Source organism: Narcine bancroftii, chromosome 8, assembly GCF_036971445.1.
Source record: "Narcine bancroftii isolate sNarBan1 chromosome 8, sNarBan1.hap1, whole genome shotgun sequence".
Classification (NCBI taxonomy): domain Eukaryota; kingdom Metazoa; phylum Chordata; class Chondrichthyes; order Torpediniformes; family Narcinidae; genus Narcine; species Narcine bancroftii.
In genome coordinates, this window is record NC_091476.1 from 76,513,061 (window position 1) to 76,527,426 (window position 14,366).

The 14,366-nt window shown below is 45.9% G+C and overlaps 1 protein-coding gene across 2 annotated transcripts in view; it reads left to right on the plus strand.

Moving 5' to 3' along the window:
• Nucleotides 1–4,645, plus strand: part of scyl1 (SCY1-like, kinase-like 1) — a 31,540-nt gene extending 26,895 nt beyond the window's left edge. For both annotated transcript variants that reach the window (XM_069894258.1, XM_069894259.1), the window contains 3 exons: nt 1,218–1,517; nt 3,632–3,713; nt 4,290–4,645. In XM_069894258.1, the coding sequence (XP_069750359.1) occupies nt 1,218–1,517; nt 3,632–3,713; nt 4,290–4,414 (507 nt within the window). In that variant the 3' untranslated portion in view covers nt 4,415–4,645. The remainder of the gene's footprint in view (nt 1–1,217; nt 1,518–3,631; nt 3,714–4,289) is intronic.
• Nucleotides 4,646–14,366: the final 9,721 nt, after the last annotated feature.

Consider the following 14,366-nt stretch of genomic DNA (forward strand, 5'->3'; position numbering starts at 1 on the left):
ATCCCCCAGGTTGCTCCCAGTGGGTGCACAGGCACGAAAAATGGCAAATGCCACGTTGGAGCCTTGGGAACACCTCCTTCATGCCAAACATGGTGGCATTCTGGGCCATCTCTAACTGGATGGCTCCACCATGTCATCCACAACTTCCTCTGGTAGCTCTTTCCACGTACAGACCACCCTGGGTGCATTGTCCCACAGGTTCCCCTTAAACTTCAGCCCTCAGTAGCACCCATTCTCAACCTTATGCTATGGCCCCCGCAGGACTCTTTCTCTTCCTGTCTGTCTCTCCCACCCCCTCTAATTTCTCTCTCTCCCTCTTTCCATCTTTCTTTCTCCCTTTCTTTTCATTTCTCTCTCTCTTTCCATCTCTCCTCTCCCTGCCTTGCCTCTCCTCCATCCTGGCTCTTAAACTTTCAATGTCCTTGAGAATCATAATTTTTTTTAAAATGAAATTACTGCACCTCAATGTTTATGGGCCCCTTCCCTGTGGAGCAGCCTTGTTTTGGCTTCTTCTGTACTCCCCACCCAACTATATAAAAATGAAAAAATATTACTGTGAAAACATGGCTTTTACTTAAAATGTGCTGCAGCCCCCAGTAACCTGATAAGAATGGCTGGTCCATAGTCCTGGTAAATAGACCTTCACCCCCCTCAGGCCCTCCTCCACTCAACACTCAGCCTTTCTAAGCTCTCCCTCAGTCCTGGAAACATCCCCTGCAACCCTTCCGATTTCCTGCGGCTGGGCTAGGATGGGCAGCGGCTCTCTGCCAGGGTAGTCCCCGCCCAAGTTGTGAGATGATGGGACAGACTTGCTGCTCTGGCGCTGCGCACCCTGAATGTCTCGTGATGTGGCCACGACCATAACGAGACGAGCAGGGGAGCCGGTCTCCTCAAAGGGAGGAGTTGACATGCTCACTAGAGGGCTAACATTCTCCCCAAAGGGCCCAACATTTATCTCTTTAAAACTGTGATTTGGCTGTTCCTTGTCGACAACTTATGACCCTATTTTCAAGTTTATTGTCATTCGATTGTACATGTAGAAGCTGGCGAAACTGTGTTTTCCAGTCCTCAGTGCAAAACATGACCAGACATAACACACAATGCATATGCAGACAAGTCTTGCCCTTCATGCCCAAGGGGGGGGGGGGGGGGGGGATCTTTCCTCTATAATGACCCGGTTGTTGCAGGGCCTTCACATACAATGTACTCGTTTGCAGGAGGTTATTGCCACTCGGAGCAGTGCAGCAAACCCCGTGGCTTCTGAGTGGGGCTGGGACTTGGAGGAGAGCTGGACGAGTTCGGCCGTCCCATCGCAGGGGTGCACTCCAGCTGGAGAGGGCGGCTGGGATGCTGAATGGGGTAACGAGGTCACTGTGAGTCTGGGCACCGGCCTGAAGGTGAAAGCTCCGTCAGGGCGGCAGGAGACCCGGCTGGCCAGCGAGTACAATTGGGATGGAACAGGCAGTGGGAGAAGGCAGGACTACTTCACCACCATCAATCAAGCACCTGCTGATCAGGTGAATGGGAATGTGTGTCTCTCTTTCCCTCTCCCCACCCCTCTCGTCGCCTTCCCCCCCCCCCCCCCCGCCTCACTCTCAATCACAATTAAACCTACCTTGGAAAAGGAGGCAAAGTACAGGAAGGGATCCCACGTTAGGCTGGGATTTAAGGAGAGATTTTTGAGCCAAGAATGACTTTCCTGCTTTTAAAGAGCCTTTTCAAGGTTTTTTTTTCCATTTTCCATTTGGAGATGCAACTTTCATCTAACAAGAGAAAAAAGTTGTGCATTATTGATCCTATTTTAACCTAACTCTCGGATTGAAGCCCCGTTAGTGGGCTAACAGGTGGATTTGGCACGAAGATCGGTGTCAGGTAAAACACAAAAATCTGCAGACACTACATTGTAGTCAGACCGTACGTGGTAATATTACCAATATTTCAGGCCTGAGCCCTTCCTCAAAGTGTCAGTAAAAAGGAGGCAGGGAATCCATCGTGCACTCATCCCTCCCCACCAATAATCACCTTTTCTGGCACCTTCCCTTGGCTGCACACCACCTCCATCGCTACTATTCAGGACCCCAAACAGTCCTTCCAAGTGAAGCTACACTTCACCTGTGGGTCCGCAGGGGTGGTCTCCTCTACAACAGAGACTGGGCACAGACTCGCTTTGCTGAGCACCTCAGTTAAAAACATCAGTTAAGATTTTTTTCCATTCTGAAGCATCTCCGTTTTCCAAAAGTGGCCGTTGACACAGGAACGACCAAATCTCCGTATCACACTGCGGGTTTAGACAGAATACCTGAAGTGCGCTATTTAAGGAGGATCAACCCGTTGCTCATGGATCTCGTGCATTTCAGTTTAGACCGCAGGCGATCCGTGAAAATAACTAGGGGTCAGGGAAGTAAAATCTCGGAACGGGAATAAGTCTTCATTCTCGATCCAATCTTTTTACACAGACTGCTTTCGGGAAAATTGGTAATAACTTCCTGGAATACAGCGGTTGTGTTTATATTAAAAAAATAATCCTAAGTGACAGGAATTTCCCAGTGGGCAACCACTTTAATTCTATGCCCACACCTGCCTACGGCCTCGTGCACTGTCAAACCAAGACCACCTGTAAATTGGAGAACACTTAATATTCCACTTGGGCCCTCTCATCCGGACAGCATTAACACCAACGTCTCCAGTCTCTGCCAGCCCACTCCCCATCCTTATCTCCTTCACTCTCCATTCAGTTACATTCCCCCTCACCGATTCCCTCCTGCACATGGGGCCATGCTCCTCCTCCCACCCCCCCAAACCAATTTAATTCAGCCTCCTGTCTTCTTTTTCCCATGATGAAGAGCTAAAGTCCGAAATGTTGGTGACATATCATTATCTCTGCTACATAAAACACTATTTGACCTGCTGAGTTTCTCCAGCATTGTGTTTTTACCTGAAGTACAAACCTGGGAAGAAGGGAGGAATTGGCAACAGTGAAAGCAGAGCCACTGGAGGAAAGCAGAGAGACAGAGCTGGACAAAAGGACATGGAAAGATGGGGGTGGGAGGAAGCTAATGTTAATTAGCTTGATGTTAATGCCATCTGGTTGGTGCCCAGGAAGATGAGGTTGGACATTTAGGTGGGGGGGGTGCCTCTTTTGTCAAAAACCTGAAGAATGCAACGGGATGTGACCAGATTAAACAAATGGGCAAAAATAGTAAAGTAGAACATAGACCACTAGGCAGAGTATAGGCCCTTTGCAAACACGGGTCTAAAGTCATCGCAATTTAAGTTAAAACACAAAATGCCAGAGAAACTCAGCAGGTCAAGTAGCGTTCTGTAGCAGAGAAAGATGCATAACAAACGTTTCAGACACCAAGGTATCAAATGCACAAAACTGTGACAGCGCCAGTGATCAGGACTTGACCCGGGTTCCAATCCCACACTGACTGTATGGAGTTTGTACGTTCTCCCCATGTCTACATGGATTTTCTTTGGGAGTTCTGGTTAACTCTCACCCTTCAAACTCATGATCCTAAAGAGCCTGTTTTCATGCTGGCTCAATTTAAACCTCAAGTAATATTTTAAACACCACTTTGTACTGAAAACATTTTGGGTATATCAGCTTTATCAAATTGTGGCATTTCAGAAAGTCGAGGATGCTTGGAATACTGATACTGCTGGCAGCTGGGACACAGAGGAAAACTGGGAGTCTGTGGAGTTCAATCAAGGTTAGTTTTCTGCCTTCCTTGGGCAGCTGGCAATGGAATTGCATAAACTATTTTTGCCAGTTTCTGGGATTGAGTTTTCATATGATTGGACTGTTGTCACGTGGGCTGTACATCATTGGTAGCTGCTGCTGTTCAGCCTGATTTCACACTATTAATGTTCATCAAAATGGAAGCATTCAGCAATGATTGAAGTTCAGCATCTCAGGATTTTCATCGAAATTTGCTATTTATAAAGGAATCTAAAATTGGCCTGGGTTGGGTGTGGTGAATGCTCTGTAGGTCTGGAAAGGTGAGCACAGGCTGAATTTCTAGCAATTACTACAAATATGATCAATGTGGAAACCATGGGGTTGCAAGTTAGTGTCACTAACTGGCAACCGAGCTGGATAGGGTAGAGTTGGGACCATGCAGTAATGGAATTTGCCAAAATGGTTAATTAGATAAGTTAGACTTATTCTCTGTGGAGATTTAACATGGAGGAAGATATTTAAAGGACATTTGGATAGGCACAATATGGAGATACAGCTTTGACAGATGTGATGGACAGGTTAACTTGACATTTCCTTCCCAATTCAGGATTAAGTAAATCTGATCTTGCCCGGAAAAAGCGAGAGGAGAGAAAGAGGGAAATTGAAGCCAAGAGAGCTGAAAGGAAGGTGGCCAAAGGACCATTGAAACTGGGCACCAGAAAATGTGACTGAGCATCCTGTCATTTCCACTGAAGGGACAATTTCCAGATCATTTCCCCATTGTTTTTGGACTTTTAAAAAGCATCTTCTGTTCTATAAAGAAGTTACCTGTGGGTATGTTCTCACAAGTCATTGATGCTTGGAATGACCAAAGCACCTGGTCCAATTGATTAGTTGCATGTTTGCCTATTCTGATTATGGCTTGCTGTAATTTATGATTATGCAGTAAAAGGATACTGAGTAGTTTGCATCTTATTGTAATGCCTAACTAAGCACATACACAGGCACTACCTGCTGTGTATTACATGTGCATTAAATTTCATTGCAGATGTTCTTAAACTTACACAGCAAGTAGAATTCCAAACCTTCAACTGATGTGGCACGTGCCTTCTCTCACGTCACAATAGTAAAGGATAAAGCCAGAACATTTACTCAGTTATTTATTGAAATTTTACAGTCACAGTAAGATTAGCCACAAACAAAAGTGACAACATCTATCTCCTTATCCCTGGGTGAAATTCCACCCCAAAACACTTCAGAATATTGACAGCTTCAGCTCTTCCTTCCAGTGAAGGCCACGATGACAAGTGTAGTTTGAGGGCAGCAGACTTTGAATATTTCAAACTCTCCTTCATGCCAAAACAGCAAATGCTGTGGGGATTTGAACCCCATCCTGGAACCCAGGAGTGCCAACCACCAGCATTTTTTGCTTTTTTGGTGAAATATTCTGAAGGCAAAAGCAAAACCTGAGAAAACAACATTTGTTCTCCCAGTAAAAGAAAACCTGATTGCTGCCTAAACTTCAAATCCTGTAGTTGTCCAAGTCAAGAGAGGGTAGAATTCCAGCAATCTTTGACAAAATAATCCTGCCGAGAATCTGGATGGGTCTCACCAAGCGCTCCAGTCCGAACTTTCCAGTCATGCCTCCCACTACAATGAAATACAAGAAACTACCACACCAACACAAAGGGAGAGACAACCTCAGTACTAGCACAGATTCAGTCTGATCAAAACAGTTACAGACTAATGGCTTAATTAGTTACACATGGTGAATGAATATTCAGCTTACAGATACTGTACAAAGTGCTTGCGTTCATCAGTGGCTGGACTCATGACCATCAGGAATCTGAAAAACTAAGCACAGGCTATTTTCCCCCTCCCTAAAAACCCAATTGAATTTTTCTTGTATAGGAGAAAAGAAGTTTTCAGCACCTGTCCACAGCATTCTCGCTTCAGCAGCAAGGTCTGGAGACCTGAAAAAACTAAGAACAAGACTGTTCCCACCCTAAATCCCTTGAAAAGATTTCTGTAAGATAGTATAAATAAAAATCAGCACCTGGTGCACAAATCCAGTACGTTGCTACAATCGATCTGAGTAAGCAGCATGGAATGGAGATCTGAAAGAACTAAACACAAGAGAGGTTCCCAACCCTAGTCCCCTCAAAAATTGTTGGATTAAAATAGAGCACCTGTTCAGGAAGTCCAGAGTCCTGTAACATTCCATGTCTAAGCAGCAAGTTGCGAGGACCTGAAAGAACTAAAAAACAAGAGTGTTCTCCACCCAAACCCCTTTGAAATGATTTTGATAATAAAGTCAGCACCTGTTTAGTCCAAAGACTACGTTCCATCTAAGCAAGTAGCAGACTGGAGACCTGAAAGAACCAAGAACAAAATTCCCCACCTTGGAAATAGATTGAAAAAAAATCAGAAGAGAATATAGAGCACCGTTCAGCAAGTCCAGCGTGTGGATGTTCTAAGCAACACGAACTGGAGACCTGAAAGAACCAAGAACAAGACTGTCCCCACCCTAAACCCTTTGAAATTGATTTAATTAAAATACTCAGCACCTTCTGGAAGGCTGTCCTCAACGCAGCATATCCACGCAGGGCAATGGACGGAAACCTGAGAAACTACTGTAATACTGTTCCTTTCATCTAAACCCTTTCAGGATTCAGTTGAGCAGCAAAGATGGATATCTGGGGGAAAAAGAAAAGTGCCATGTGACAGCCCTAAGCCCCCACACCCACAATCTGCAGACCAGGGAACCCAAATCACACGTCAACAATTCATACACTTACAAATTCCGTGGGAATGGGAAAAGCATGCAGAATCATCCTTCGTTTGAAGTGACCACAAACACCACTAATTGAGTTTGCTTACCAGATACATACTTTGACATTGAATGCTTTAGGAGCTCACTTCCTAACTTCGGATTCACTACTTTGCTAGTTCACTTGCACGTTCTGAAACTTATTTTCCAAATTATAATTAACTACACCCAAGGTTCAGTGGCATCTTGGAGAAGCATTTGGAATCATGACCTACTGCATTTGGTGAAGGGTGCTGGATCAGCTGTGTATGTTTCAATTTCAAGCTTGTTTCTTGTATCTGCAAAATAAAATCTAAAAAAATCACCCCCCCCCCCACACCTATACATTCAATCTGCATCTTGCAACTTAAACATACCAAGTAAATTTTCAAAACTCTCAGTATACAACTTATCTGTGCAGAAGCGCTCCTGAACCCAACCAACATGCTGAGAAAGTGTAGGATTATAGGACTTGCAACATGTCTTGCAAACAGATCCAACGATCCAAGATATGCAGTCACATGAATAACTCCAGCCACAAATTTATTCCTTTACTTTTCTGAGATTGCCTTAGTCACGTGTAATACCTGAAAAAATTTTAAGGAAGAGAGTCTGGTTCTTCCCTCCCCTCCCCCAGACCACTCAAAACTAACGATTTAACATATCTCCAATGCAAACCTAGTTGCATTCTTATCTTTATTAACTATCCTTTGGCCAAGTACCTAGAATGCATGCAACTAATTTTCAAAGCTAACATCCTAGTGAATATTATAGGTTAATCGTCTAGTTTGAGACCATGCAGCTATGAACCAGCCATTGTTGAAGTTCCAAACAATGAGGCAGAATACTAACTGATATGTTCAATCCAACTTGCAAATAGATTTGTGATTAAAGAGTCAATTGTACAGGGTGAATAGATTAAAGTGCAAGTAACCATGCACATAGAAGCCCAATTCCATGCTATTTTTTATAAACTAGATCAAAGCAGGATATACAACATTGTAGTAAAATTTAAGGGACTTCACTCACAGCTGAATACATTTAAGAGTGAAACTGCTCAGTTGTCTCAATGGTCTTCATTCAAGGACAAACTAAACTGAAATAGATTTGAATGACATTCTATAGTGCATGATACAGTGTTACCTTAATAGACAATCTATTCTGAATCACTGATGTTTTAAATGATTGTGGGTCACTTGCTGAGATTGCAGACAGCTTTAAAATAATCTTGAATAGTTCCACACCAGGAAATAAAGGTTTGTAGCAGCTCATCTGGAAAATAAAATCTTAGAACAACTTTTCCCTATCACCCACTGTTCATGTTAGGAAACAAATTTACCCAATATAATCTTTATTTACAAGGTACACAAATATTCTGCAAGTTACAGCTACGTACATCTCGTTTCCTAGACGCAAAAGGACTGGTCATTCAAACTTGTAAATGACATACAAGATTAAAAAAACCCAATGTCCCAGGAACTTTTTGCTGAGATTTAATGTGCTGTATTCAGCACTGTATTAATTCTGACAGTAATCAGTTGGCTTTCTACGACTACTGAACAGACCAAAATCAATTTTTTAAAATTACTTGATTATTTTGAGAACAAAATGTTGTCATTCTGAATGAGCTTTTCATACCATCACACTGAAAGGATCAGTTCCTGGGTTGCATCACAACTGCCTGGTCGACACATACGAACACCTCATTCCTTTGTATCCTCATTCCTTTGTATCGTGGAAGTTATGCATTTCATTGGATCACTGCAGATGCATCTCCCTGGGTGCCTGCAAAAGTCTAAACAGCACGTGTTCCATCCATCCTAACAATCTGCATATTTCTTCACCTTAAGCAATTGCAGCTTTACAAACTTTGGATCTCTTCCACAATTATTAAGTCTTGTCTAGTTTGCAGTTTTCGAGCAGAAAAATTGGAGGTACAGTCCTGTAACTGACCATCCATCCCCAAGTCAAATTCTTCCTTCCATTTGGCACATATGCAGCATTAGCACATATCAATCTGGAAGACTTGTCCCAATCCTACTGCTTGTTACAAATGCCTTGTGTTCATCCATTAAACCAACTGGTTATTCTACCAAAAGCGAGTTACCTTCAGCTATGTACAAACAAGCGAGGAGAGTAAAAATTACAATTCAGCCTCTGACAATTACAAGACAATGGACTCGCCAGTATGAAGGCTCCAACATTGACATCCTAATTGGTTTTATTGGGGTTTCAACACAACTTCCATCTCCATCATCATGGTTAGGCTTTCGCAGTCAAGATACATTACTGACATCAAGGAGTCTACAGAATCTGTAAGAAAATACTGAGAGAACGTGTTGTATCCCACCCATTGCTTTAATGGGAACATTACAGGGAAAAAAAAATCATAGAAGCAAGAATCAAGGTTTTATACTTCAAAAATTTTAAAAACTTGAGAAGTGAGAAATATTGCTCACACTTAGCTGTGTCTTTGCATCTTGAAAGGTAGAAGTGTAGCAAGAGTAGATGTTGCCTAAATAAAGCTGTTAAACAGCCAAATCATTATATACGGGAGCCCAGATTCATTTTGCAATCAATCTTCTGATCAACAAATTCATGGTTGTTGGGTTCCCAGTAACGGAGCAGAATGTCTTGTCTGAAAAATAAGAACTAGAAACCATTTTGCATCCCAACCCTTCCACAAAACACCACAAAGTTCTATGTAACTTTGGGCTCCAGGCATAAAGCCCACTTTGTAGGTGTGAATGACAGGCATAAAGCCTGTTGAACTGAGAATTCTCTAATCCAGTATGTTGCTGCTACTGCAGGCATCACCTTAAAGATGTTTGCTCATCAGATTACCTGTATTAATGCCATTGACATGCATAATATGTGGAACATCTCAACCAAGGCATAAAGCCCTGCATGATGATCAATTACCCAACAGGCCAGTGCAACGCAGGCTTAAAGCCAAACTGTCACATGACTACCTGACGCACACCACCCCATCCCCAACAATCAGATGTCAAGCCCTTTGTTTCAGTAGGCATAAAGCCTCTCCAGCTTCCACTTAATTAAGCCCAAATGTGTACTTAGCTGTTAAGCAGCAACCTTATGTTGCTCAGCTCGCTTCATGGTGTCCTGAATGCAAGTCATGTACTAAATGTCAGACAACAGGATGAACAAAGCCAGACTTTCCAATCTGAGGCCTCACTTCAGAAGTCCCTAGAAAAGGGCAGCAGACCCTTGGAGCAGAGAAAGCATCCAGTGACTGTTCACACAATGAGCCGCCTGAAAGATAAAACTAGACATTGTTGCCCACCCCAACGGCCCACACTTGTAAGAGGCATCACGGTACTGGGCTCCGAAGATACAAACCAGCCTTGCTCCTCATCTTCGCTCTTCCTATCTGCCTGGATCCTCACTCGCTCCATCATCCTCTCTGCCTCACTTCGCCTTGCTCCGAGGCCTTGTCATCTCGTGTCTACGCCTGGCTCATCACTTCTTCCTGCCTTGCTGTCGGACAGCTTGGTCACAAAAATCTTCACTGATCCTGCCTTGCTGGGTTCCAGATCAACGGCTCGGCTACACATCAGCCTCTCGCTCACACCTACGGACTCGGCAGTCTAACCAATTAGGGCAGCCAACAACTTCAACCATCTCATCTTCCGGCTCCAAACAGCAGGAGGTTGCCACCTGTCCTTCGGCTTCTGAGTCGTGGAAACTTTAAATACAGAGCAGCAGAGGTCACCCCTCAAGGTCCCACCCCGATCCCAAGGGATTGCACCCATTATCCCATCACCTTGTCCAGACCTTCACCCTCCCATGGCCAGTCCAGCCAACCCACATCACTCAGCCTGGAATGCACCCCTGCTAAAACACAGCCATCTTCCTCCCCACCCCCCCCCCCCATTCCTCAGCCACATTAACAGCAGAGGATGGCCATCTCCTTCATAGACAGCAAATAGATTAAGCTCCCCGTACTCAGGGATACTGCGCACTCCCCTCAATCCTCAGCCCAGTTAACAGCTGAGGGTGGCAATGTTTACCCACCCCCCCTCCAAAATAGACAGTAAATGCATTAAGCTCTCAGTAGTCAGGGATCATGACACCCCCCACGCCCAATATGCCCACATCCTCAGCCAGGTTAACAGCCAAGATGCTCCCCATGTAAATAGCTACCCCCCCCCCAATAAAGTGGCCACTATCCTCAAGCCAGTTAACAGCCAGGGATGCACTCCCCCCCCTTCCCCTTCACACCCCCCACAGGTGGGGGCAGCCTCCCATACTCCAGCCCATCGCCCCCCCTTACACACCCTCACCAAGTGGCCACCACTCTTGGGCCGTTTTAACAGCCGAAGATTCGCGCCCCAACAGGGTCCCCACCCCACAAAATGACGGCCGCCACATCTGGGGACAAAATGGCGGACGGACTAAGATGGCGGCGGCGCCCCCTTCCCCCGCCCGCAGTCACCGAACGAACGAACGGTTGGTTGGTCGGTCGGTCGATCGCCCTTCCTCAGTTTCCCCCCTCCCCCGGGCCCTGCGTGAAGGCGACGCTGCCGCCGTCTTGGGCGCCGCCGTCTTGGGCGCCTCCCTCTCTCTCTCGCGCGCTCGCTCTTCCCTCCATGAACTATATCCTACTGCCCGCCCGTCTCTCCCACCGACTGCGCAACAAAGCTCGGGCGGCGCCTTTTATACCCTCCCCGCTTACGTCACTGTATCCCTCCGCTACCAAATAGCCCTTAGCTACAACCCCTATCTTCTGGTGGCCCAACGCCGGCCATCCACCCTCTTTGCACGGAAGGGGGGTGGGAGAGGTTGGCAACCGAGATGTGACACTTTTGCCCTAAAAAAAGCCCCCATCCCCGTATCAGATAAAATCGGGGCGCAAGGTCACGGAGCTGGACGGGGAGTGAGATGTCAACCGCCCCGCGCTGGTTGGAACCGGCTGGACGGATTCAAACGTCGCAGCCCGGCGGTGCGCATGCGTGGCGGCTGTGACGCGGGGGGGGGGGGGGGGAGGTGGTAGGGTGCCGCCGGGATGATTGACAGGTGTGAGTCCTGCAGCAGGGCAGGCTGTACTTTTCCAAAGAATGCATCAAAACAGGGTGGGGAAAGGTCACAAGGACAAAATACAGCAGCAGGCTCCATTTTTCCAACAACCAACTCCACCTGAAAGGAGAAACAGCAATTAAATTCGATCCACAGGAGAGGGAGGGAATGCATTTTTATATTTAAACGCAAACCCACAGCCACTGGGACATGCCATTTTTGCAGCCCACGCCCCATTTACACCCCATTAACTACGCCCCCCCCTGCCCCCCCCCCCCCCCCCCCGTATGTTTCAAAAGGTGGGTAGAAACCAGACACCCCCCCCCCCCCGGGGAAAAAGCCCACAGGGAGAATGTGCAAACTCCTTTCTTGAATCCTGGTCCAGTCCTGACCGCTGGCAGTGTAAAGGCGTTACACTAACCGCCACGCCAACCGTGCTGGCCCATATGCCTACCTAACATATCTGAATTAAGAATAAACAATTTAAAAGACAAAAAGACTTACACTGTCCTTACACTGAACAAACTTCACTTGCACGAATATATAAACCTTAAAGCATTTTACTTGATTTTCAGTCACGTTCTTTGAAAACATTTAACCGTCATTGCATCTGCAGGTTCCTCCCCCTCCTTTGAGCTGCCCAAAAGATGAACAATAACATTATAGATAATTAAACCCACCCGTTTAAAATTAAACGCTTTAGAAAAGTACTAAACCCTACCCCATAACCCACTATTTTCTTTCCATCCCTGTCCCTTCAATGCCCCCAATGTTCCAGCCTCCACCACCACCCCTGACAAAGCCTTCCACGCCCCCACAACTCTCTGTGCAAAAACATTTAACCCTAATGTCTTCCCCTAAACTTCCCTCTCTTCACTTTGTACAGATGTCCCCTGGTGTTTACTGCTCCTGCCCTTGGAAACAGGCGCTGGCCGTCCACCCTATCTACGCTTCTCAGAATCTTGTCGACCTCTATCAAGTCTCCTCTCATTCTTCTTCGCTCTAGAGAGAAAAGTCCCAGCTCTGCCAACCTCAGCTCATGAGACTTGTTCCCCAATCCAGGTGACATCCTGGTAAATCTTCTCTGCTCCCTCTCCACAGCATCCACATCCTCCCTGTAATGAGATGACCTTTGTTCCTCTTTTCTTCAAGAATCTCTGTTTTATATATATTTAAGGAGGCAGCCTCCACCGCTTCCTTGGGCAGAAAATTCTCTGCTCTCTGGGAGAAGTGTAAAGCCCTCCAGAAGGTAGTGGGCACAGCCCAGGACATCTCAGCCAAAATCCTCCTTGCTGTCAGAGAGTAGCAGCGATCATCAAGGACCCACCCCACCCGGCACACATTCTGTTCTCGCTGCTGCCATCAGGAAAGAGGTCTAGGGGCCACAAGACTCGGAGCAGCAGGTTCAGGAACAGCTGCTACCCCTCCACCATTAGACTGCTCAACAACAAACTCAATAAGGGGCTCATTTACAGACTTCGACTTTTTCACATTATTTATAACTGAATATTTTATTCTGTATTGCACAAATTGTTTACATTTCTTTCTTTGCCTTCAGGACCATAAGAGCGGCAGAGAGGATTACTGAAATCTCTCTCCTCTTCCCCACCGCAGACAGCATCTTCCAGCTGCTCCTGTCGGGAAAGAGATCCAGGAGGATCAGAGCCAGCACCAGCAGGCTGAGGACAGCTTCTTCCCACGAGCAGTGAGATCGCTGAATGACCCAAGGAACTGATCACACTCACCCTCCAAGACCCTCATATTCACAAAACAATATTTATTCATTTGTATAGATGAATATTTGTCCTGTATGCGTATGGTTTGTCTGTATGTGTGTTATATATCTGGGTGTGTGTCTGCATGTTTTGCACTGAGGACCAGAGAACGCTCTGACTGTACTTGTACAGTCAGATGACAATAAATATGACTTGAACATCTTTATGCAGCAGAACCCTGTGATATGTGAAATGCAGCCGGACACAGGCTTGGCAGAGGTTTTCTCACCCTGTGGTGGGGGGGGGAATGAGATCACGTGGGAAATCTTGGCAAAGGACTAGCACGCCCACAGCGGGCTGAGAGGCCTCGCCACCTCCTCCCTTCCTCTCCCCATTCTGGTGCTGTCATTGTCATCTTTTCGCTGGGAGCTCCACCCTGGTCAGGAGTGCGTCGGCCAATCACAGCACTCACCGAAATTAGGCAGGTGGTTGCTGTAGAGACCAGTGCGAATCATTCCCTCCCTCCCCCGGGCTCCTACTGTGTTCATGTAAAGGAGGAGGTGGGTTGTGATTGCAGTTTCATGCACAAACTCTGCAACGTTCTTTTTTATTATAATTTTTTATTTAATACTTTACCGTGAACCACGTCAATAACAATATGTACAAACATTCAGAATTAAAATATGCAGACATTTTCATTCCCCCCCCTCCCCTTCTAACTTAAAGCAATAAATGAAAGAGAAAGAAAAACTAACTGAACAATAGAAAAACACAAAAGAAATTGTGTCATCCAAAATAAGAGATGGTTTCTAATATACTCTATGTATGGTTCCCAAATGTGTTCAAATCAAGTATCTTTGAGATTGTAGTTCATTTTTTTCTAATGCAATCCACTTGCTCATTGTTGTGTTTTTAAGGTTGCCTCCATTTTCCACTTTTTCGCTGCTGGGTGAAGAAATTCCTCTCATCTCTGTTTCAAAGGGACATTTTTATATTCCGAGGTTGTGACCTCTGGTCCCAGACACCGCCCCCGCCTCCCCCCCCCCCCCCCCCCCCCACTGGAGGAAACATCCTCCCTTCGTTCACCTTGTCCAAGGCAATCAGTATTCGGATCCTCTCCCCC